At 59.1% G+C, this 22,853-nt stretch overlaps 1 protein-coding gene across 1 annotated transcript in view; it reads right to left on the reverse strand.

Moving 5' to 3' along the window:
• Positions 1–481: 481 nt before the first annotated feature.
• Positions 482–22,853, reverse strand: part of LTBP4 (latent transforming growth factor beta binding protein 4) — a 28,743-nt gene continuing 6,371 nt past the window's right edge. Inside the window, exons 5-31 of the mRNA XM_075536644.1 lie at positions 22,668–22,770; positions 22,252–22,326; positions 22,044–22,166; positions 21,350–21,514; positions 20,452–20,601; positions 20,112–20,369; positions 19,547–19,672; positions 19,328–19,453; positions 18,695–18,820; positions 17,971–18,213; positions 17,524–17,649; positions 17,318–17,437; positions 15,921–16,049; positions 15,395–15,520; positions 14,997–15,119; positions 14,719–14,850; positions 12,987–13,118; positions 12,777–12,902; positions 10,748–10,894; positions 9,494–9,763; positions 7,821–7,892; positions 7,438–7,566; positions 7,109–7,255; positions 5,283–5,435; positions 4,136–4,516; positions 3,644–3,796; positions 482–771 (exon numbers count right to left, since the gene is read on the reverse strand). Coding sequence (XP_075392759.1) covers positions 617–771; positions 3,644–3,796; positions 4,136–4,516; positions 5,283–5,435; positions 7,109–7,255; positions 7,438–7,566; positions 7,821–7,892; positions 9,494–9,763; positions 10,748–10,894; positions 12,777–12,902; positions 12,987–13,118; positions 14,719–14,850; positions 14,997–15,119; positions 15,395–15,520; positions 15,921–16,049; positions 17,318–17,437; positions 17,524–17,649; positions 17,971–18,213; positions 18,695–18,820; positions 19,328–19,453; positions 19,547–19,672; positions 20,112–20,369; positions 20,452–20,601; positions 21,350–21,514; positions 22,044–22,166; positions 22,252–22,326; positions 22,668–22,770 — 4,116 coding nt within the window. The 3' untranslated portion in view covers positions 482–616. The remainder of the gene's footprint in view (positions 772–3,643; positions 3,797–4,135; positions 4,517–5,282; positions 5,436–7,108; positions 7,256–7,437; positions 7,567–7,820; positions 7,893–9,493; positions 9,764–10,747; positions 10,895–12,776; positions 12,903–12,986; positions 13,119–14,718; positions 14,851–14,996; positions 15,120–15,394; positions 15,521–15,920; positions 16,050–17,317; positions 17,438–17,523; positions 17,650–17,970; positions 18,214–18,694; positions 18,821–19,327; positions 19,454–19,546; positions 19,673–20,111; positions 20,370–20,451; positions 20,602–21,349; positions 21,515–22,043; positions 22,167–22,251; positions 22,327–22,667; positions 22,771–22,853) is intronic.

The following is a 22,853-nucleotide window of genomic DNA, read 5'->3' on the forward strand; positions in this document are numbered from 1 at the left end:
TTCCATTTGGCATCATTCTGGGGGGACATCGTGGGGAATCACGTTTACTCAGGAGAATGTGAGTGGGACGCATCTCCAACCCCTGTGGAGCCCAGTGCTCCTCTGACACATGTGGAGTCGCCAGGAGTCTGAATCCACGGGATAGCAAGTGGCTCTAGGCGCCACTGAGGAAGGAGGGCACCCCCACGGAAGGGCGGTGGGGGGGGCCTGGGGGATGGCAGGCTGTGGGAGGACATATCCTATCCGCTTGAACACCACAGGGGCCAGATCTCTGGCGAGATTAGACCACCCAGGGAAAGGGGGAAAAGGGAGCGGCAGAGATGAGACAGGCTCAGCCTCCCGACAGTGGGGATAGACGGACACAAAGGGGCTGCGATAGCTGAGTGGCGCACTGGGGTCGGACTTGGAGAAACAGACAGACGCGGGCCCCAAAATACAAAATAGGTGCTTTTATTGAAATGTTTATAAAAAGTGGGGGGAGGGGGCGTGTGAAGGGAGCCGTGGGCTGGGCTTGAGCCAGCAGCGTTGTCATGGGGAGGGGGCGGCTGGAGCGACAACAGGCGTCCCTCCTTCCATCTGTCTGTCAATCTCCCGGCGCGGGGCAAGGGGCGCGGGCTCAGGCCCGGGGCCGGGCGGGCGCGCAGTGGTGCGTCTGCGGGGTCTGCACGAAGCCCGGGCGGCACAGGCAGCGGAAGGAGCCGTCGGTGTTGAGGCAGCGCGCGTTGATGCAGACGGGAGCAGCCTCTTCAGCCTCAGCGCACTCGTTGATGTCTGGGGTGGGGGGGACAAGGGGTGCTGCTCATGGCTGGGGACCTGAAGGCCGTCTCTGGGTCCCTGAGGCCCCTGAGGTCCCCGGGGCATAGGAGGACAGAGGTTGAAGGGGCTGCTGGGCCGGCATCTGGCCTCTGCTACTTGTTGGCTGCGCTGTGTGAGCCTGGACGGGTGGATGACCCTCTCTGTGCTTCTGCTGCATGCTCTGTAATGGGGGCACGGTCTCATTCACTGCCATGGAGTAGGTGCCAACTTATGGGACAGGGTAGAACTGCCCCTGTGAGTTTCTGAGCCGGCGACTCCTTGGGAGTAGAAAGGCCCATCTTTCTCCCACAGATCGCCTGGTACTTTCAAACCGCTGACCTTGGAGTTAGCAGCTCAAGGCATAAGCACTTGGCTGGCCTCATTCTGGTCTCAAGAAAACCCCAAACAAACAGAAAACTTCCAAACTAACTCCCTCGAGTGGATCCTGGCACTCAACCACCCTATTGGACAGAGTAGACTGTCGCTGTGGGTGTCCAAGGCCAAGCGTACGGGGGCAGGCAGTCTCCTGCGTCCTCCAGGACGCAGCTGGTGGGTTTGAAGTGAAAAGCTCTCTGTTGATTAGCTGCCTAAAGCCTTGACCCACACAACACCAGGAGGGCCCTTTTCTCATCCGAAAATAGGCTCACAACCCAAGCCGTTGAGACAAGGATCTTCCTCAGAGTTGCTGGTGGTTTCGAACTGCTGACTCCGTTAGCAGTTCTGCTCATGACCCCCCTACACACCAGCGCTCCTGTGCTGTTGAAAACAGGCAGGCATAAGTCATATCCCCTCTGCCCCTCACACGCACGCACACACAGTAATATGCATATTGAAACTACCACTGAGGGCAATAGGAGAGGACGCTATTCCCTAACTTATCCGCGGTAGGAAAGCCTCCGCTTTGGTAAGTTAGAGATAAAGTCCAAGTCCATGATCCTGCGTTAAATATCGTTCCCACAGATTCTCCCCTAACAGCCCTGCTGCCTTAAAGTGAGCACGTGGTTGATTCTGTCTCCCTGTGGAAGCAGACATGACCCTTTGGCGCTCTCTTCCTGCTGTGACGCCCAACCCCCTCATCTGTTCCCTAATGCAGGTATTAGGTTTCCTCACCTGTGAGCTCAGGGTCCTGACTCTAGATTCCACCCACCTTGTGACATGCAGCTACTGAATATGCATGTCTTTTTTTTTCCTTAATCACTGGGGGCTCGTACAGCTCTTAACACAATCCATCCATCCATCCATTGTGCCAAGCACATTTTTCTATTTGTAGCCATCATCATTTCCACAAAACATTTTCTTTCTACTTGAACCCTTAGTATCGGCTCCTCATTTTTTTACCTCCCTCCTAAACTCTTTATAATTTATAAATTATTTTTCATGGCTTACACTGACCGATGTCTCCCTTCACCCACTTTTCTGTTGCCGGTCCCCCTGGGAGGGGGTTATATGTAGATCATTGTGATCGGTTCCCCCTCTCTCCCCCACCTTCCCCTTCCCCTCCTGGTGTCACCACTCTCATTGTTGGTCCTGAGGGGGTATATGCATGTGTCATGGCTACCTGTAAATGCCCCAAGACGGTAAAGACTCTCGCTTCCCTCCCACCCCCACGCAGACCACCAAGAGGGGCTGAGGGGAGCTTGCTACTATAAAGTGTGTCTGATTCCTCTGTTTTATTCTCTGTCCTATCTTGCCTACCCTCTGTGACTTCACTATCATCTTTATACATCATCGCCGTACAATTGCGTCTACTGGCCCTTCGCATGTCAGAGGCCGCTTTCCTCTGGCATGTGTCCACTGAACAGACGGGAAGGCTGACGCGTTTCAGAGATGTGAACACAACTGCCCAAGGCGGGACCCCTGAGAAGTCAGAGCTGCCCTTTTCTCCTGGTTCACGAGGAGCCCTGTGGCCTAGAGGGTTAGGCACTGGGTCCTAACTCCACTGTCGGCAGGTCAAGCCCACCAGTTGCTGTATGGGAGAAAGATGAAGCTTTCTGCTCCATCAAGATTTACTGCCCTCTACCCTGTTCTATAGGGTCACTACGAGTCAGGAGCAACTCGATGGCAGCAAGTTTAGCTGGGTCAGAAGGAGCCCTCTTGGCCCCATGGGTTAGACCTTGGCTGCTCTAGCCCAGGGTCAGCAGTTCAAACCCACCGGCCACTCTACTAGAAAAAGCTGAGGCCGGCTGCTCCCGTGAAGGGCGAGGGTCTCAGAAACCGTGTGGAATAGTTCCACTCTGTCCTAGAAAACCCCGAACCCAAAGTCATTGCCATCAGAGTCCATTCTGACTTATGGTGACCCCATAGGACAGCACGGAACTGCCCTGTGGCTTTCTGAGACTGTAACTCTTTATAGCAGCGGTTCTCAACCGGTGGGTCTCGACCCCTTCAGGGGTCGCCCGATTCAGAACAGTAGCAAAATGACAGTGACGAAGTAGTAACGAAAATAAACTTATGGTTGGGGGTCCCCACAACGTGAGGAACTGTATTAAAGGGCCGCGGCCTTAGGAAGGTTGAGAACCACGGCTTTACAGGAATAGAAAACCTCCTCTTGTAGTTTCGAACTTCTGATCTTGAAGATTGCATCCCAGTGTGTAACCACTAGGCCACCTGGGCTCTCCTCTGTCCTACAGGGCAACCATATACCAGAATCACTGCGATGATGGTGGGTTTCCTGTTTCCGAGCTTGCCCTTGACCAAGCCTTGCCTTCTATGCTTGCTGGCCCTGCCCACTGCTCACACTCCTTTAGGAAGTCCCTAACCCCCACCCCCACTTACGCAGGGGTCCTCACTTTCTGGTCTAGCCCCACCTCTCTACGCATGCGTGCGCTGGCCCTAGGCCCACACTCACCAACGCAGGCCATGCGGGTCATGTCCAGGCGGTAGCCATCGAAGCAGTCACAGGTGAAGCCCTCGGGGACGCGCACGCACCGGCCGTGCGCACAGCCATCCAGGATCCCGCACTCCTCCGCCTCCAGACCTTCATAGGGCCCCGCCAAGGCCCCTGCAGGAAATGCATGGTCTGTGGTCTCAGGGTCCCCACCTCCTGCCCACCCCTCCCCAGGGCTGTCGGGGGAGCTGCAGGGACAGGGGGACTGTCTCACTCTGCACCTGGCTTTCCCCTCCCCATCTTCCTCTGTGGCGCCCTGCCCCCCCCCCCAACTCTCTACCTCCCTTGGAATGCATTAACAGACTCCGGTCCCCACGCTTGTCCTAACTCGCACGCCATTGGCCTAACTCTCCCTGGTTCTGTTCTGGGTTCCTAACCCTGTGTCTGTTGGTCTCCATGGATACTTTCCCTGCCCTCCTCCAGAGCCTGTGTTACCAGGTGTCTGGCCCTCACCCGCATAGCCTCCACCTTCGGGCAGCTCCTCGGGCTCCCGGAAGGAGCCACGGGTGTCACGAGACCGGTAGCTCCAGCGGGGGTCCGGGCCCGGAGGGGCAGGATCCTCTGACTCTTCGTAGGGGTCACCGTCGTCCTCAAAGTCAGGCAAGTCAAAGGGGGGCACCCCGTAGGGAGCCTCCCGCCGGGCAAAGGGCCCAGGGGGCAGTGGGTAGGGGTCGTACGGGAGCACGGGGGGTGGATACAGCTCAGGCCCATATGGGAGGCCCTGGTAAGGCAGTCCTACATCCGGGCCGTACTCATAGGGGAGTCCGAAGCCACCTGGCCGCGGGGGGCTGTAGGCCGGGGGCCGTAACACGTTGCACAGGGCCTCAAAGTCATCTGGGGGTGAGGGGAGAGCGAGATCAGTGAGCCAGCCGCTATGGCCTCCGCACCCGCCATTCCTGTCCCCACTCTGGGAAGGGGCTGGGTCAGGAGCATGCCTTTCCGGCTCCTCGATTGAGGGGCTGAGGTCTGGGCCTGGGCATCTCTAGAGAGCTAGGGCTAGGAGTCTGAAGGAAAGGGGTGTTTCTTAGCCTGGGAAGAAGGAACCACAGGGTGCCAGGGGCCAGGGTGATGGACAGGTGACCTGAGCAATGGGCCTTGGCGATTTGAGGATCCAGGATTTGGGGGACTGAATTCCCAAGGGCTGAAGATAAGGGCCTCTGGGGTTGGAATGCAGGGGCCTAGGGGCTAAGGCTTGGGGGTCTCTGAGCTAGTGTTGGGTCCTGGGCACCCGGAGTGGCTGTCCACAGGGCTAGTACGTGGAGGTCTGTGAGGCCTGAACAGGGAGTCTTGGGGCCAGAATGGCAGGATCTGAGCCACTGGTATGTCAAGTCTAAACACTGGGGCTTTGGGGAGGGGACTGTGTGGGCTGTGTCATGAGAATTGGGGAGACCAAATGGTGGGGGATGATGGGGCAGGAACTCTGGGGTCTGCTGAGCCAGGCCTTGGGGTTTCTGTGGCTGAGACATGAAAGCCCTTTGGGATGGATGTGCCTTGGGGTGAAAGGGATGAAGATTTAGGCCTGGATCTTAGGGTGCAAGTTAGGAGGCAGCTGGGAGGTTCCTCTATGGGACAGTGCCTCTACGCTCGGGGATGGCTGTACCTGAGTCCTGGGCGGGGCACAGGGCGCAGTCCATGCCCCAGGCCTCGCCGTACAGGCAGCAGCACTCTGTGTAGGTGGCCTGGCGGTCCAGCCGGGGGCGACTGCACACGAGGTCTGCCCCCACTTCCTGCCAGCACACGCCCAGGTTGTCATCTGAGGGCAGAGCGGAGGCCAAGATCAGGGGTGTTGGGGAACCTCCCGATGCCCCCAGTCCCTGCCCTGCTGGGGAGGCCCAGGCAGCCTCTGTCCAACATCACATCTCGCCCATCGCTGGGTTTCAGGCCCCCAGCCGCCCTCTGAGGTAGGTCCCAAGGTCCCGGCAGGGAGCTGGATCGAGGACAGACTTGGCCTGGCATAGACTGGCATACAGTGGGAGGGCAGAAGAAGGGTCCTATTGCAGGGGCATGGAGTCTGATAGGCTGCTCCCCAGGCCCAGCTGAGCGACGGCTGTGTGGCCTGGGCTCCTCACCTGTCTTCCTGGGCTCTGGTGTGAATGAAGTCTCAGGGGCCCAAGAAGAAATTGTTGGGAGAGGAAGTGTGAAAAGGTGAGAGGGTGGGTCAGTGGGCAGCGAGAGAGAGGGAGAGGCAGAGCCCCAGAGAGGGAGAGCCAGACAAAAAGAGAGGTCACCGTGTGTGTGCTGCTCCCCAGAGACAAAGGGACCACGAACAGAGAGAATCAAGGATTGAGAGAAAGACCGAAACATACAAATTTCCAGGAAGGTGGAGAGAGGCAGACACACACAATGATAGCCCCTAGCATTTAGGGAGACCAAACCCATTGTACAAAAAACAAACAAACAACCCTGCTGCCAGCGAGTAGATTCTGACTCATAGAGACCCTAATGTTTCAGCCACGGGACCACCAGGCTCCTACCCCCCAAACAACTCCAGACTCAGCGCCATCAAGTCGGCTCCGGCTCACAGCGGCCTTAGAAGACAGGGCAGAACTGCCGCTGTGTGTTTCTGAGACTGGAACTCTTCCCCGTCTTGTTCCCTCGGAGGGGCTGGTGGTTTTGAACTGCTGACTGCCCATCTCGGTAACCACTGAGTGGCCAGGGCTCCTGAAAATCCCTCCCAGCCCCTCCTAAATGCTGGGACGACTGTCATCACTGAGGATGCAGGAAGGAAGCTGGGGACACGGGGATCAGCAATCCGCACGTGTGTGCTGGGCCAGTCAGTGGCAGGGTGCCTCTGAAACCATCCCGTCACTGAAACCATCTCCTTTAACATCCCGTGGAGCCCTGGTGGCATGGTAGGTTAGCAATGGGCTGCGAACCCGCACGGTCAGCAGTTCAAACCCACCAGCGGTTCCAAGGGAGAAATATGAGGCTGCTGTCTGCTCCCTTGAAGATGTACAGCCACATAACCCTCGGGAGCGGTTCCACCCTGTCCTACAGGGTCCCGATGAGCCGGCATCAACTTGCTGGCAGTGGGTTTAATCCCCAGCCTTCACAGGCGCCCGGATGGGGTCTGGGGGCGTGGTCATCAAGGGGCGTGGTGATTTCGGGGGCGTGGCCCGGGCAGGAGACCTAACCCTGGGAGCCGGGGGCTGGCCGTATGGGCGGAGCCGGGGCTGGCCGTGTGGGCGGAGCCGGGGCTGGCCGTGTGGGCGGAGCCGGGGCTGGCCGTGTGGGCGGAGCCGGGGGCTGACCGTGTGGGCGGAGCCGGGGCTGGCTGCGTGGGCGGAGCCGGGGCTGGCCGTGTGGGCGGAGCCGGGAGCTGGCCGTGTGGGCGGAGCCGGGGGCTGGCCGCGTGGGCGGAGCCGGGGGCTGGCCGCGTGGGCGGAGCCGAGCCGGGGCGGGGCGGGGCCTAGCAGGCAGGCGTACCGAGACTCTGGCTCTCGTTGGTGACGCAGCGGCGCCGCGAGCGGTCCAGCACGAGTGGGGCCTCGCACGTGCAGTGGTAAGAGCCCACGGTGTTGACGCAGCGGCCGCCCTCACAGGCCGGCTCCTCGTCCGCGCACTCGTCGTTGTCTAGGGGGGCGGGGAGGAGAACCGTCGGGGGCAGCCCTCTCAAGCCCCCTGGCCCGGCGCTCCCCGCCTGCACCGTGGATGGAAGCCAGCGAGACTGCAGGAAGGACTTCCCGCGGGCAGTGGCCACCGAGGAGGGGGAGGAGGGGGAGGAGGAGGAAGAGGGGGGGGAGGTTGGCACCTACCCACGCATTCCAGCCGCCGCGCGTGGTAGTAGTATCCATTGCTGCAGTAGCATGAATAGCCCGGGGCCGTGTTCACGCACACGCCGCTCTTGCACACCTGGTCTTGGAAGAACTCGCACTCGTCCACGTCTGAGGGCAGGGTGGTCAGTGGTGGGCCGCAGCAAGAGAAAGGGGGGCGGGTCAGGGTGGGAGGGAGTCCGGAGAGGGGGGCCAGGCCGGGATTGACCAGGCCCCGGTAGAGGCCCCCAAGGTCCACTGAGGTAGAGCCCCCACCTCCCGGAGGGGCCGGGCAGCTAGAAACTGGGTGATGGAGAGCGAGAAAGAAAACGGAGATAGAGCCCGGGTGAGGCGGAGGGGAGGGGCAAGTTCAAATGTGGCCTCACCTCTCCGAAGGGTCGGGTCTCCACTGGGTGCCAGGTAGCCCCGGCCGTGCGGGCACAGCGACTGGTACTCAGCTGAGCACAGAGACAAGGCTGCGCTCAGACACCCGTGTGCCAGCCCCGCCCTAGGCGCACACCCACCGGGATTACCCAGGCCCCATGCCCATCCGCTATCCAGGCCTCAGACCCCCCGCCTGGGTATGACCAGCGCTCAGCTCAAACCTGCCCACGTTCACCTGCCTGGCAGCTGACTCTTGCCCTGTTAGCTCTTATGTCCAAATGTGCCCCCCAACCCAGCCCCACTGCCTACCTGTCTCTGCTCAAGCCCTTACTCCTGGGTAGAGACGGATTACCCATTAGGCAAGGTAAGCATGTGCTAAGGGCATCAACAAAATGGGGTTCACGTGGGGGCGAGTTGCCCAAAGCAAAGACTGTAGATGTCAAGCAGACAGGACAAAGCAAGCTCACAGGAAGGACCTGGCAGAGCACCCCAGGAAACGCACGCCAGATGTACCGGAGGCTGGAAGTACAGTTCACGCGGGGTCACAAGGGCACCCACAGGAGAGACAGGTTGTTTGAGCCAGGAGGCCCATAGTGCGTCAACGCCTTTTTTTGGACATCTTTCTCTGAAGGTGAACGTCTCCATCCAGGTGGGGTTCTACTTAGGATCCCTAGTGGCGTAATGATTACCAGTTGGGCTGTTAACCACAAGGTCAGCAGTTTGAAACCGGGTGGGGCTCTATTAATAGGGGGGAGGGGTTGTTGAATCTAACTCTGTCGAACGATACACCACGGGAAGCCTGTTGGTGTACTTGCTTCCGAATCATCAAACTTCCCTTTCAGAAATTAAAAAGCTGAAATGCTAGAACATAATAATGGCAACATTGGTACAAATGTGCTTGATACAACTGATGTTTGGATTGTCAGAAGAGCTGTAAGAGCCCCCAATAAAATGATCTTTTAATTAAAAAAATAAAATAAAAAGATTAAATGCTCGCTATCATATTTGTTGCAAAACCAGCCTCAAAATGGAAGGGAGGGGCTGTTTAAAGCAAAATCGGAGAAAAGTCCCTTTTTTATGTTGGGGAGGGAAGGTCGACAGAAGCTTACACAGCATATTGGGAGAGCTGAGTTTCACTGGATCACTGTATTTCATGTGGGATGTGTGGTCTATAGGCAAAGCCTTAGGCGCCCTGGTCATGGTATAGTGGTTATGCATTCGGCTGCGATCCACAGGGTCGGCAGTTGGAAACCACCACCAGCTCCACGGGAGAAATGATTGGGCGTTCATAAACAGAAACATACAGGGGACTGGCTATGAGCCAGCACTGACTCAATGGCAGTTGACTGTCAAAGTCTTAGCCCCTCGTGTCCAACTAAAATTGCTATAATCCACTCATAATTCTGCCTCGAGTCATTCTGCTTAACTGGCATACGCAACTGGTGTGTTCAGTCTTGAATCCTGTTCCTATTTAGTAAGAAAGAACATCAAGGATGGCTAAGACACACACACACACACACACACACACACACGTGTGTGCACGCACACACATACCGATAACACACACATCCCGTTGGAATGCGGACGCAAAGGAGAAGGCGGCATCATCCGACCTAGGCTCCCGCATCCCTTAGTCCAGCCCTGGCTCTGTGCTCACCCACCAGCCCATGCCCACCTGTCTCGGTGCCGGGGCACTGCTGGATGCGGCAGCCACTGCCCCAGCCTTCGCCCACGGTGCAACAGCATTCCTGCCACGTCACGTTCCACGCCAGGATGTTGTCGCATGCATCTGGGGCGGCGGTGTCGAAGTAGCACTCCCGGCGCCCGCTGCTCACAGGACCCTGCCTTGGGGCACTGGGCCGGCGGGGTGGGGGTGGGGGTGGAGGTGGCCTGGCTGGCAGGTGGGGGCTGGCAGGTGCGTGGGGCTGGGGGCCTGGGAACACGCCTGCAGAGAAAAGGGGCTGACTTAGCCCAGTGAGGGCAGACTGCCCAGCCTCCATGTGCTACAGGGTCAGCAGAGCCCAGCTCAGGAGCCTGCATCTCCCCCCTCCCTCTGGGGGTCACTATCCCTCTTTCTCCCCCTTGCCGTCCCTACCACTTCTCCATCTCCTGCCTCCCCACCTCTCGCTGTCCAGGCACCTCCACCCATCACTGCAGCCTCCTGGATGCCTCTCTGGTGTTTCCAGCACCCCAGCCTGGCCACCCACTCTCTCCCCAGTTCCCTCAGATCAGCGTTTATAGAGTGAGACTTCAGAATAAATCCTATTCCTCTCCTGCTATAGACCCTGCCAGAGTGCCAGTGTCCTGGGACAACACCCAATATGTGGGCCACACAATGCTGGAGATCTGCTTAACCCTGCGTCCTCCAGCTTCCTCCCCGCACCCCACCCGCTTCCTCCCCACACGCTCCCAATCAGGGGACACAGAGCTCACGGTCCTTTCTCAACCATGTCAGGTACCCTGTTGCCTGGCCTGACCTTTGCCCTGGCAGTGACCTCTTCCCAGAATGCCCTCCCTCACCTGCTGGGCCTGCCTCATGTCTGCACAACCTACTGCTCCTAGTTCAGACACCGCTCCCTACAGGCAGCCCTCCAGCACTCTTCTGGATCCCCAATCTCCTGGGTGCTCCTCATCCCAGCTCCATCCCCTCCATCCCTGGCAATGCCACCATTGGATTGGAACAGCTTTGAGGAGAGGGTGTGGTCAGTCTTCCTGGGTCACACCCCTGTGGATTATGGATTCCCGGTGACCATTGATAGAGGCAGGGTCAGGGACTAGTTCTCCTGACAGCCCCAGGGCCTTTTCTAAAGGTTTCTGTCCTTACTGACAATCACATCAACCTGATGGCCACGTCACAGGTTGTTCAACCACGTCCTTTCCCCATAGGGCCAGCAGCCATCAGGTCAGTGCACACTGGCATCCATCTCACCAGCAGAAGTCCGAGGGGGAACACAGCGTCCAGTCATGGGGTCGAACTCCTCCGGGCTGGTGGGGCAGACGCAGAGGAAGGAGCCCTCCACATTCTCACACAGGGCAGCACCGCACACGCCCTGCAGCGTCTCACACTCGTTCACATCTGTGAGCAGGAGACAACGGGGAGAGGGAAGCCGTGGTTCTCAATAAGTGGCTGGAACTTCAGAGAGCTAGAAACCCCAGCTACACATTACATCTGCTTCCCCCCCACCCGCTCTGGTATACACCCTGCATTTCCCCTGGTGGTTCTGAACTGCTGACCTTGTGGTTAGCAGCCCAATGCATAACCACTACACCACCAGGGCTCCCAGTCCATGATTGTTGTGTCATCCATCTGACTTGGACCCACAGACCCCGCAGGGCAGAGTGGTGGCTCCGTAGGGTTTCCTAGATGGTGATCTCTATTTCTCCCACAGACCCGCTGGTGGATTCAAACCATCAGCCTGCTGGTTCACAGCACAGTGCTTAACCACTGTGCCACCAGGGCTCCTGGAAGCCAGTAATTGGATACCAATAGAATCTAGCAGTCCACAGGGTAGATCACAACTCAATGTAAAGAAGACCAAAATTCTGGCAACCGGACCCAGAGGTCCCATCATGATCCCTGGAGAAAGGACGGGAGTTGTCAAGGACTTGTCTTGCCAGGAACCACAGTCAGTGCTCAGGGAAGCAGCAGCCAAGAGATCAGATGCCACACGGCATTGGGTAAATCTGCCAATCTGCTGCACAAGACCTCTTTCAAGTGCTGAGAAGCAAGGACTTCGAGGAAGAAGGCATGCCTGGCCCAGCTTGGTAGTTCCTTTCTTTTTGTTAAGTCTAGGTCGTTCCAGGGACCTCACACGCACGTGACAGTTGCACCCCGAAAGACGATGGAAGCAGCCTCGGGGCGGTCAAATGATGGCGCTGGTGAAGACCATGTAAAGACCCCAGGCTGCCCAAAGAAGTACGGCCAGGATGATCCTTAAAGGCAAGGATGGGGAGACTTCGTCTTACAGACTTGGGACATGTCGCCAGGAGAGACCAGTCCCTGGAGAAGGACATCATGCTTGGTAAAGTGGAGGGGAAGCGAAAAAGAGGCAGGCCCTGGACAAGACGGATGGACACACTGGCCCCGGCACGACAATTATGAGGCTGGCACAGGCCCGGGTCGTGTTTGGCTGTTGTGTGCGGAGTCCCGAGGAATCCAGGTGACTCAACGGCACCCAGCAACAAGTTCAAGGTCAACAGGCATCGGTCTACAGTACTTTCCATTTGCTATCCGCTTAAAAAATGTTTTTCCTTGGGATAAATAGAAGCTGTTTGCACACACTAAAAACACAACCCAAACCAACCCACCACCATTAAGTTGGTTCCAGCTCATCGCAATGTTCTCGATCAGGGTAGTAGGCTCCGTAGGGTCTCTGAGACTGTCAGTCTAGATGAGGAACAGCCCGCCTCAACATTCTCTCTTCAGAAAGTGGGTGGGTTGGAACCCCCAACCTTGTGGTTAGTTAGCAGCCCAGTGCTTAACCCAGAGCACCTACAGGGTTCCTTTATGGACTCTGGGAATACAATGTTAAAGTTTTGTTTTTTCTTTAAAGCACCCAAGCCAGGACACCAGTAGGGCGTCTGTCACTTGCAACCAGAGGATCCTGGTTAATAAGGGGAGGAGCTTCTAGTCCAAGGTCCAAAGGCCATAACCATCGAGCTCCGCTGGTCTGCCCAGGTCTGTGGAGAGGGACAGGCGCTCTGCTGCTGTAGTGAGTTTCCGGACGGCTAACCACACAAGGGTTAACGGTTTAAATCCACCAGCCTCTCCTTAGGAGAAAGCTGAGGCTTCTAGCTCCTGTGAAGAGGTAAGAGCCTCGGCCAGCCACCGGGGCAGTTCTCTCTGCCCTATAGGTTCTCTATGAGTAGGCATAGACTCACTCGGTGATGGAGAGGAGCCGGGCAGGGCCAACCCCACCCCCGCTGTCTTGCTCCACCCGACCTCTGGAGCCCCGTACCCACGCAGTGACGCCCGTCCCGTGCCCCCTCGTAGCCCTGGTCACAGAAGCACTGGAAGGAGCCCGGCAGGTTCTGGCACGTGGCGTGGGCCCCGCAGAAGGATCGGTTCCGGCACTCGTCCACATCTGTAACCGTCAGACAGTCAGGCCAGTGCTGGGCCCGCTCTTGCCCCACCCCACCCAGCCAGCCAGCCCCCATGGGCCACCCACCCTGGCACCCGCCCCCTGGGGTGGGCTGATAGCCAGGGTCGCAGGCTGGGGTGCACCGGTAGGAGCCGGGGGTGTTCTCGCAACGCTGGGCTCCGCAAATCATGGGGCTGTATTCTTGGCATTCGTCCACATCTGCACGAGAGAGGATCGGGGTCGGGGCACACAGTTACCAGCCTGGATTCACAGGTTCCGGACCCCGATTCTAATTCTCCCTTGTAAAAGTCTCTGTGCACAGAATGTTCTAGAGCTCTGAGCGACTACAGATGAATAGGTGTTGAAAACACTGTGGCTGTTTCTCCTACAACCCACACCTGGTTCCATGGCCAGGCCTATGCACTGGCTATTCCCTGTACCCCAACCCTCTTCCCTCAGCTCCCAGTCACCCAGCTCCCCTCATTCAGGGCTTGGGTCAAGTCCTGCCAGCACCTCCCACCCCCCAGACACATACACACAACTGCCTTGCCAACTCCATCCCCTTATCTTGCTCTATTGTCCGTCTTGAAGCTACTGCTCTGCCTATGGTCACATGAGTATCGGTAGGCCCACGATCGCCCCCACTAGAACACCCACATTTCTACAGCAGGGGTTTCTATCTGTCTTGTCCCGAGCACTAGTCCCTGGGACTAGGGCAGTGTCTGCTCCCCACAACTCTCAGACAGCTGCCTTCACTGCTGCCTGGCTCCACTCAGAAGGGCAACTGCAGGAAGACAGGGGTTTCTGCTGGACTTGGGTCCTGTCGTATCTCCCAGTTCCCTGCACACAGTAGGTGCTTATGGAATCCTTAAGGACAGAGACACTATGAGTCAACCGGAGCACCAAGCACAGACCACCACTGTTTTGTGTAATTTCTTCCACAAAACGCCGACCCCAAACCCCTCCGATTGCTGGCAGCCAGCTGCCTGTCCTCTCAGTGCCCCGCTGCAGCCTGCAGTGAGCTGGGTGGTCAGAGAAAGAGGCAGCCAGCCTCAAGGTCTGGGGGAGGGTCAGAAGTTGGAGAAGGGGGTGTGGCCTCTGCATCCCATGGGATTATAGAAGTTAAAATGGCAGAGTCCGGAGAGATGAATGGGAAGTGGAAGGGCTGGACTTAAGGGGCAAAGTGGGGAGATTCACTTTAAGAATGGGAATGGGTGGGGAGGCGGGTATGGAGGGCTCATGAGTTGTACGAGCCCCCAATATAATGATTTAGAAAAAGAATAATGGGAAGGAGGTTTGGGTTGGACCTTGGAGGCACAGCTGGAAGCAAGATGAGCTGTGAAAGGGGGGTGGGGCCCCCCACCTGTCCAACTAAGACAGAAGACTGGCAGGGGCGGGGCCTAACCGGTTTCCACTTTGTATGTGTCTTCTTAGGATAAGCCAAGGACTTCAAAAAATAGGTGCGGGGAGAAAAACAATGAAAAGATAAGGAAACAACGACACAAAAGGGTTATGGACTTCATCTGGGAACTTTTTGAAGCCCACTGGTAACGCCCGGAGTGTGGACTGCGCTGGAGCTGCAGAGGGGCCACGGCTGCAGAGGGGAGCAACGTTCACCTGGCTCCTCAGAGGACTGCCCTCGCCCACCACACACACACACACACACACACACACACACACGCACACACACACACAAGCATACACGCACACACACTCAAGCACACGGTAGTGACTGATATCCACCGTGGAGACACGAGGAGATGAGATGCCAGGCAGGGCGGCCCGCGGGGCAGGGTTGCCCGCGGGGCAGGGTTCTCACCGTCACAGGTGCCCTCGGGGCCCGCGTGGTAACCAGGGTCACAGTCGCGGACACATCGGTAGGACCCGGGGGAGTTCTCGCAGCGCTGGGACCCGCACAGGGCCGCGCCCCGCTCCCGGCATTCATCCACATCTGGGGGGGCAGATGGGGAGAGGGGTCGTCAGAGGGTGGAGAAATGGGGAGCTGACGTGGGTGGGGTGGGGTGGCATGTAGAGGGAAGGGAGGGGCAGCAGCAGGTAGGTCTCGGGGCCTAGGGCTGGGTGGGGCCTCTCTCTCACCCAGGCACGAGGCGAGGTCCGGGCTGGCGCGGTGGCCCGGAGGACAGACGCACTCGAAGGAGCCCTCGGTGTTGGTACAGATCCCGCTCTGGCAAAGGTCCTCCTCGCTGCACTCGTCCACGTCTGCGGGACACCGCCCGCGTAACGTCCCCGGGCACACGCCTCCGCCTCCCACACCTGGACCCCTCCTCCCAGCATCAGGACCCTTAACCCCGCCCCGCCTGCCTGAGGCCCCGCCTCCCGACTGGCGGGCGCCTATCACCGCCCGCCGCTTTGCCCCGCCCCCGAAGGACGGCCCAACTCCTGCACGCCCCAGCCTCGAGGGGCGGGGCTTAGGACCGAGGGGCGGGGCTTAGGACCCCGGGGCCGAGCAATTCAGACTCTCCCCAGGTACTGACCTAGGCAGGAGGCCCCGCGGGGTCCTGGCCGGTAGCCAGGGGCACAGGTACAGGCAAAGGATCCGTCCGTGTTGAGACATTCTCCGTGTGGGAAGCAGAAGTCTCCCTCGAGACACTCGTTCACATCTGGGGCGTGGGAGGAGGAGTGGGGTCACTGGGCCTGCGCCCCAAAGCTGAAGCCCCTTCCCCAAACCCTACCCCAGGGAGCCTGTTTCCAAGCTCCACCCACAGCCCCCTAGGTGAGCGTGGGCTTCCTGGGGGGCGGCTAGGAGTTGGAATCGTGGGCGGAGTAGACTTTTAAGGAGCTCTCCTAAGGCCAGTGGTTCAAACCCACCGTTTTCGCTGTGGAAGGGAGACGTGGGCGTGGCTTCCCTAGAGATTTCGTCTTGGAAACTCTTAGGAGCAGTTTGGGTGTGCCTTATAGGGTCGCTATGAGTCAGAATGAACTCAAGGGCATTGGATTAGGGAGACGACTTCATCCAAGCCGGTCTCCCAGACCTTAGGGCCCCATCCACACCCTGCCCACCTGCACAGGGTCCTGGTCGACCGGCAGGGGCCCGGTAGCCTGGTGCGCAGCTGCAGTGGAAGGAGCCGTCTGTGTTGGTGCAGTGCCCGTGGGGTCCACAGGGAGCGCCAGAGCTGCATTCATCCACATCTGTGGGAGGGGGGATTTATTTCAGCAGAAGGTCCATCTGGGAACACGCTAGCCAGATGGATCCCCTTGGGGCAAAGGGCTCTGTGGGGGTCCGGGGTGGGGTGGGGTCAAAGAGACCAGGCACTGCTGTCTTGGGGTCCTGATAGAGAGCCCTAGGGGGCTGAGTTTCTGGGAGCTCCCTCAACCATAATCCAGAGGTCAAGGGATGGGATTCTGGATCAGGGCCAAAAACCAAAACCAAACCCACTCTCACTCTCATGGAGTTGATACCAATTCATATCCACCCTACAGGACAAGGCAGAAGTACCCCTGTGAGTTTCTGAGACTAACTCTTTACAGGAACAGAAAGCCTCTTCTTTCTACTGTGGAGAGGCTGGTGGTTTTGAACTGCTGAACTTGAGGTTAGCAGCCCAATGAGTAAGCACTTCCCCACCAATGCTCCTACTGGATTGGGACAAGGGTCAGAAATTACTAAGGGGCCAGGTAGTCTAGACCAGGGCTTTTGGACTGTGACTAATCACAGGTCAGTCCATTAGGGTCTAGTTAAAAATCAGGATCCAGAATTCTGCTTGACATCAGAGGGCATGAACCCAATCAGATGCCAGGGAAGGAACTCTGAGAAGAGGGTGGGCAGTGAGAAAGATAAAATCAGGGATCACAGACTCAGGGGCTGGGGTTATGGTCAGGGTTAAGGTCAATGGTCAGGCTGGGGTCAAACATCACAGTTTGCGGGTGACAGGTCACCTCCAGGGCCAGGAGACAGACAAGGTCAAGAGGGTTATGAGTGCAATCAGGGTTGGCACCACAGGGTCACATGTCACAGTCGATTTCAGGGCTCCTGGAACACAGAGGTGGTGCACTGGACCACACGCACCTCACGGTCAGCAGTGTGAACCCAGCAGGCACACTGCAGAAAGAGGAGCCAGGCTGCTCCTTCAAAGCGGGAGTCACGATGGATCTGAATGGATTCGAGGGTAGTGGGCTTGCTTTGGCCTTTGAGCATGGCCGTCCAAAGGGGAAGGAAGAGCTCTGGGAATGTGGTGGGTTATGATCTGGACTGCTAAGGCCAGTAGTTTGAAACCACCAGCGGCTGCGCAGGAGAAAGATGAGGCTCTCCGCTCCCATAGAGACCGACCACCTCAGAAACCCAAAGGGGCTGTTCTAGTCTTCTAGGGTGGCTATAACTCCGAATTGACTCGATAGCAGGAAGCCGTTTTGCTTTGGATGAGAGTCAGAGGTCACCTTCAAGGCCAGGGGGCATGTCTCACCAATGCATCGGCCATGGTGCAGGTGGTGGCCCACTGGGCAGGCCTTGCACTGGAAGGAGCCAGGCGAGTTCACACATTCCTGTCCAGGGCAAGCCAGGTGGTTCTCACACTCATTCACATCTGGGGGGGCAGGGGAGAGGGTGGCCTTGAAGGGAGCGCCCCAGCCTTGCCCTCAGTCACCCCCACGCCTCCCTCTTTGGTCTCACCTTCACACTGGGAACTCGCTGCGTTGGGTTGGAAGCCCGCTGGGCAGACGCACTCAAAGCTGCCTTCTGTGTTCTCACACCGCCCGTAGGCACAGGGCGGAGGGTGGCGGGCACACTCATCCACATCTGGGGGCACAGGGGTGGTGGGGTTGAGAACAGGGCCTGGACCCATTCCCCCATCCCTCCCTTAATGGTTCAGTTTGAAAGCAGCCTCCCCAAATCGTCTCTCCTCCTGGGAAGCTAACCCCCTCCCTCACCTCTCCACTGTCCCTCTTCCAGGTCACTGTCCCTGCCCAAGAGTCACCTGCTCCATCAGTTTCCGCAAGTGGAAGTCCCATCCAAAACAGGAGGGGCAATGGGGAGCCCTCTCACGGCCCCTCTCCCCCACCCCTCTGCCTCCCTGCCTCTCTCCCCTTTGCAGCCCACTGTTGGATTCAGCAGCCTCACCTTGGCAGGGGGCCCCTGGCCCTTGGGAGCGGAAGCCTGCAGGGCAGGCACAGTGATAGGAACCGGCTGTGTTGTCGCAGCGGCCTGGCCCGCAGGGCGGTGGCTCCTGAGCGCATTCATCCACATCTTCTTCACATGACGAGCCCCGGAAGCCAGCCGGGCAAACGCAGCGGAAAGAGCCGGGCAGGTTCTCGCAGCCCCCTCGCCCACAGAGGCCCGGGCTCTGCGTGCACTCGTCCACATCTGCGGGGGGGGGGGGGGGGGGGGCGGGGAAGGAAGGGTCTCCTCTTAGCCACCCCTCCCCCCCGCCCCTGGAATACCATCACTTTTGCCTCTCCATCCTCCATCCTTCTGTGTGTGACCTCGCCTCCATCCTTTCTGCTTCCGGTCCGGCGTGGCAGCAATCTGACCCTCCATCCTCCACCCTTCCATACTGACTAAGTTACCTGTCCCCCTCCCCTCACTGCCCAGCTCCGGAGGCCCTTCTCTGCCATGCTCCGGAACACAGCATCACCAGCCCCCACCCCACTTCTCCAGCCTCAGCCTGACTCTCTCCCACCACTCCAACCCCTCCCCCCCATGGTGATGGCGCTGCCTCCACAGCCTTCACCAGACGCCGCCAGCGGGGCATCTGCTTGCCATCAGCCAGCGGCCCTGAGCCCCCTGGCACAGTCTCTCCAGCAGCACCACCACCCCTTCCGCTCTGGCCCTTCCAGGCCCTCACCCTGGCAGCTGGCTCCGTGTGGCGCGGCCTGGTACCCGGCGGGGCACACACACAGGAAGCTGCCTGGTGTGTTCTCGCAGCGCCCGCGGTCACAGGGCGCTGGCAAACGGTGGCACTCGTCCACGTCTACGGGCACAAAGCGGGTGGCTGGGGTTGGGTAGACACTCCCCAGAGAGATGACAGGACACCTGGGGCAGGGCCAAGCTTGGGTCCCCGCCATCAGCGTGAGGCAGGGCCCAGAGGCAGCCAGGAGCAGGCTAGGAGGAGGGGGTTGGGTGGGGGGGGCGTGAGAGGGGCAAATGGGAGAGAGCAGGGCCAGGGTGGAAAGGGCAGGTTTGAGGGGCAGGAGGGAAACTGGTCAAAGAGAAAGCCAGAGTCTGGCACCGGGCAGAATTAGGTGGAGGTCCAGAGGTGGTTTGCAGCAGTTGTGGCGGGGGGGGGGGCGGGGGGGGGCCCAAGGGAAGACAGAACAGGGGAGGGGTGGGCCAAGACTCGGTTCCTAAAGCAGGCAAGCGGGTCATGGGTCTGTTTGGGGGTGGTGCCATGAACTTGGGAGGGGTGCGGCAGGAGCAGGGCTGGAGGGGCACAGGAAAGGGGGGAGGCTGGGGTCACAGGCCCAGTCTGGCTTCTCACCCAGGCACTCGGTGCCCCGCGGGCTGGCTCGGAAACCGGGGGCACATACGCAGCGGAAGCTTCCCGGAGTGTTCTCACAGCGTCCAGGAGCACAGGGCGCAGGCACCCGGCGACATTCGTCCATATCTGAGGGCATGGGGGCATGCTGGTCAGGGGGTATCCGGGCAGAACCTCTCCACCTCCCCCACCCCCGCCCACCTGCTCAGGCAGCTCACTCACCTAGACAGTGGGTGCCCTGGGGGTTGAGCCGGAAGCCAGCGTCGCACACGCATGTGTGGCCGCTGGGGCGAGGGATGCAGCGTCCTGGGCCGCAGACTTGGGGGTTACGCTGACACATGGAGCGACCTAGGGGGGTCCCGTGATCCAGGCTTCCCTCAGGTCTGCAGCCTCTGACCCCTCCTACCCACCCCCCCTCTCCCCTGTCTCTTCAGTCCTATAGGAAGGGTCTGGCTGAGTCAAACGTGGCTGCTAGCAGAGAGTCTGAGTTTTGATCACCCGCCGTTGTGCCAGGCACCTCTGACCCCTCACAGTAAACTCCAAATCACAGACGAGAAAACGGAAGCTCTGGGAGCTTCAAGGCCAAGCCCAATGGACAGCGGACCTGGACGCTGGTCCTTCACCTTGTGCGACCCCCACCCCCAAACCTTTTCAAAACTCCTCCCACCCATTCTGTCACTCTGGCCTCTGAAGAGACCTCTTTGTTCTGTCCTTTTACCTGTGTGTGTGTATGTGTGTGTGTGTATACCCATCCCCCACCCCACCCCATCGAGGCCAAAGACGGTACCTGACTCAGAGGTCTCAGGACCAGGCCAGGCCGGGATGCTGGGCCCGGGCCGTTCAGGGCCTGGTCGGGGTTCGGGCCTGCGTTCAGGCTGGGAATCAGGTCTATATTCGGGGCGCAGCTCTGGTCTACGGTCTGGCTGGGGCTCGGGGCTGTATTCAGGTTGTAGTTCGGGCCTGTGCCCAGGGTCGAGTCTGTGTTCTGGTCGGGACTCTGGTCTGCGGTCCGACCGGAGGTCAGGGCGAAGTGTGGACACGAAGCCTGGTCAGGGAGGGTTCTCGGTGAATGGGGGCACCGTCTCAGGGTGTCCCCATATGTCTCTTTCTTCTGAAAGTTAGAATACCTGCAGGGGGCCGAGAGGTGGCCGGCGGGGGCCGAGGCTGGCTGAGGGCGACGCGGGGTGGCTCCTGGCTCAGGGGTCTGGTGTTGTAGCGGAGATCGGAAGCCGAGTAGTGGTAGCCAGGGCCAGCTGGGCAGATCTCACGAAACCCCTCTGGGAACGGATTGCGGGCAGAAGGGAGGCAAAACAGGTGGAGAGTGAGGTGTGGGCGTGAGAAGCAAAGGGTGGAGCATCTGGGGGCGGAGCTTGGCCTGGGACAGGTCTGCGGTTTGGGTTGGACACTGGGAAGGGGTAGATCTCTGAAAAAACAGAGACCCCATAGGTTAAGGGCGGGGCCAAGGCTTTCCCCCTTTCCCTTGATCCTGCCTACAGGGGAGGTCTGGGTGAGGGCCCATCAGGGCTGGTCTGGAAGTCAGGAAACAGTTCTGTTCTAGGATTTGGTTTGGGTCTGAAGCTGGAGACACCCCTGGTAGTATAGTGGTTTCGGGTTGCGCTGCTAACCACAAAGTAAGCAGTTCAAAACCACCAGCCTCCCTGTGGATGAAAGATGAGGCTTTCTACTCCTGTAAAGTTTGTCTCAGAAACCCACAGGGGCAGTTCTACCATGCTGGTATCGGGTTGTTGTGAGTCGGAATGACCCCCTCGCAGTTTTGAGCCAGTGGAGAGGTGTCCCCATCAGGGTCAGTGCCTGGGGTGGGGCGGGGCCAGGGGCGGAGCCTAGGCTAAAACTGGAGACGTGGTAGGGTGGTATGTCTTAGATGGGAGTTGACAAGGTTAGGGGGTGGGGGAGTAGGAGGAGCCTCTGGACTTCCTGTCCAGGCTGGAGGAGTGACCACTTCAGGGCCTGGGAGATGCCAGTTTGGGTCATAACAGGGGTCAGACGAGGGCAGGAGGTGATCACCTGAGCCAAAGGGTGGGCAGAGCTGGCAGCCCCGGCCCCAGGCCTTGCCCACCCGGCTACAGCAGCAGATCTGTTTGGTGATGTTCCTCAGAATGGGCAGCGAGCAGCCGCCGTCGCGAAGCACGCGGAAGCAGGGCCCCTTGGCCTCGGAGATCACGTGTTGAGCTGAGAAATAGGAAGCAGAAGAGAGGTGGTGGGATCGAGGCCAAGGGAGCAAACGGGCAGGGAGATGGGCCCAGGAGGCTGTGGGCATGAAGGATATCCAGGACGTTTAGGAGAGGCCAACAGGGTCTGAGAAGGGGCACGAGGTCATGAAGATAGTTGAGTGGTCTGGGATAGCACTGGCTTCTAGCCCGAGGGTCGGCAGTTGGACACCACCGGCCGGGCTGCAGGAGACAGATGGGGCTTTCTACTCCCATGAAGAGTCTCGGTCCCACGGGGTAGTTCTACCCTGTCCTGTAAGGTCACTATCGGTGGGAATCGACTGCATGGCAGTGGGCTTGGTTTTATAGTTGTTGCTTTTTTGAGGGAATCCAACAAGTTTTGAGAGGTTCCTAGGTTCTGCGGCGAATCTGCTGGAGAGTCTGAGGGCAGGTTGAACGTCTGAGAAGTTATGAAGGAGTGCGGGAAGGGCTGGGGGTGTCTGAGAGGCTGGGGGCTCTGGATGGGATCTGGGGACAGGTGAGAGGCTCACAGATGCAGCTGCTGCGGGACGAGTCAAGCAGGAAGCCTTCGGGGCACACGCAGGTGTACCCGCCCCGTGTGTTTGCACACTCCCCGTGCTGGCAGCGCCCGCCGGTGGCACACTCATCCACATCTGAAAAGGATGGAGAGGAGGTAGCTTTGAGCCCCGGAAACACAGTCCAGCCCCCACCTCCTCGCCCACCCAACTCAGGGCTCACCTTCGCAGGACCCATTAACCCGTTCAAAGCCTGTTGGACATGGGCGATCCGGGGCTCCCACTCGGTTGGAGCTCCCTAAGGAGAGAGGAAGATGAGGGGCAGTGTTGGATGTGTCTGCAAATGCACAATCAGCTCATGGGGACCCGGGAGATCCCAGAAACTAACAGGGGTGAGGTGAGGACAGAGTGGCATAGGTCAGCAGGGGTGAGGACAGAGTGGCAGGTCTCAGGGAGGTCAGCAGGTCTCGGGGAGGCAGGACTGGTCCCCGAAAGTCAAAGATGAGTCCAGACGGGAGTTGCTTCCCTCTGGGCAGGGTAGGCGTTTCTAGATCGTGTGCACGTGGTAGCAATATGGACCAGGGAAGGGGTGCAGGCCTGGCTCCCACCCTGGCCCAGCTGCGACCTCCAAGGGCTTACCCAGGTGCTCTGAGCATGGTTGGCAGCCGTGAATGCCCCAGGCCAAGCCGGCCCCTCCGCAGCAAACCTCCCGTGTCCGAAGCCCGGGCAGCGGGGACGCGCACTGCAGGGAAGCATGGGGGTGGGGTGAGCACCCCCCACCCCCTACCCCGTGCGCTGGCCCCATGCCAGGCCCCTCCCCCAGGC

Source organism: Tenrec ecaudatus, chromosome 18 (genome assembly GCF_050624435.1).
Source record: "Tenrec ecaudatus isolate mTenEca1 chromosome 18, mTenEca1.hap1, whole genome shotgun sequence".
Lineage (NCBI taxonomy): Eukaryota > Metazoa > Chordata > Mammalia > Afrosoricida > Tenrecidae > Tenrec > Tenrec ecaudatus.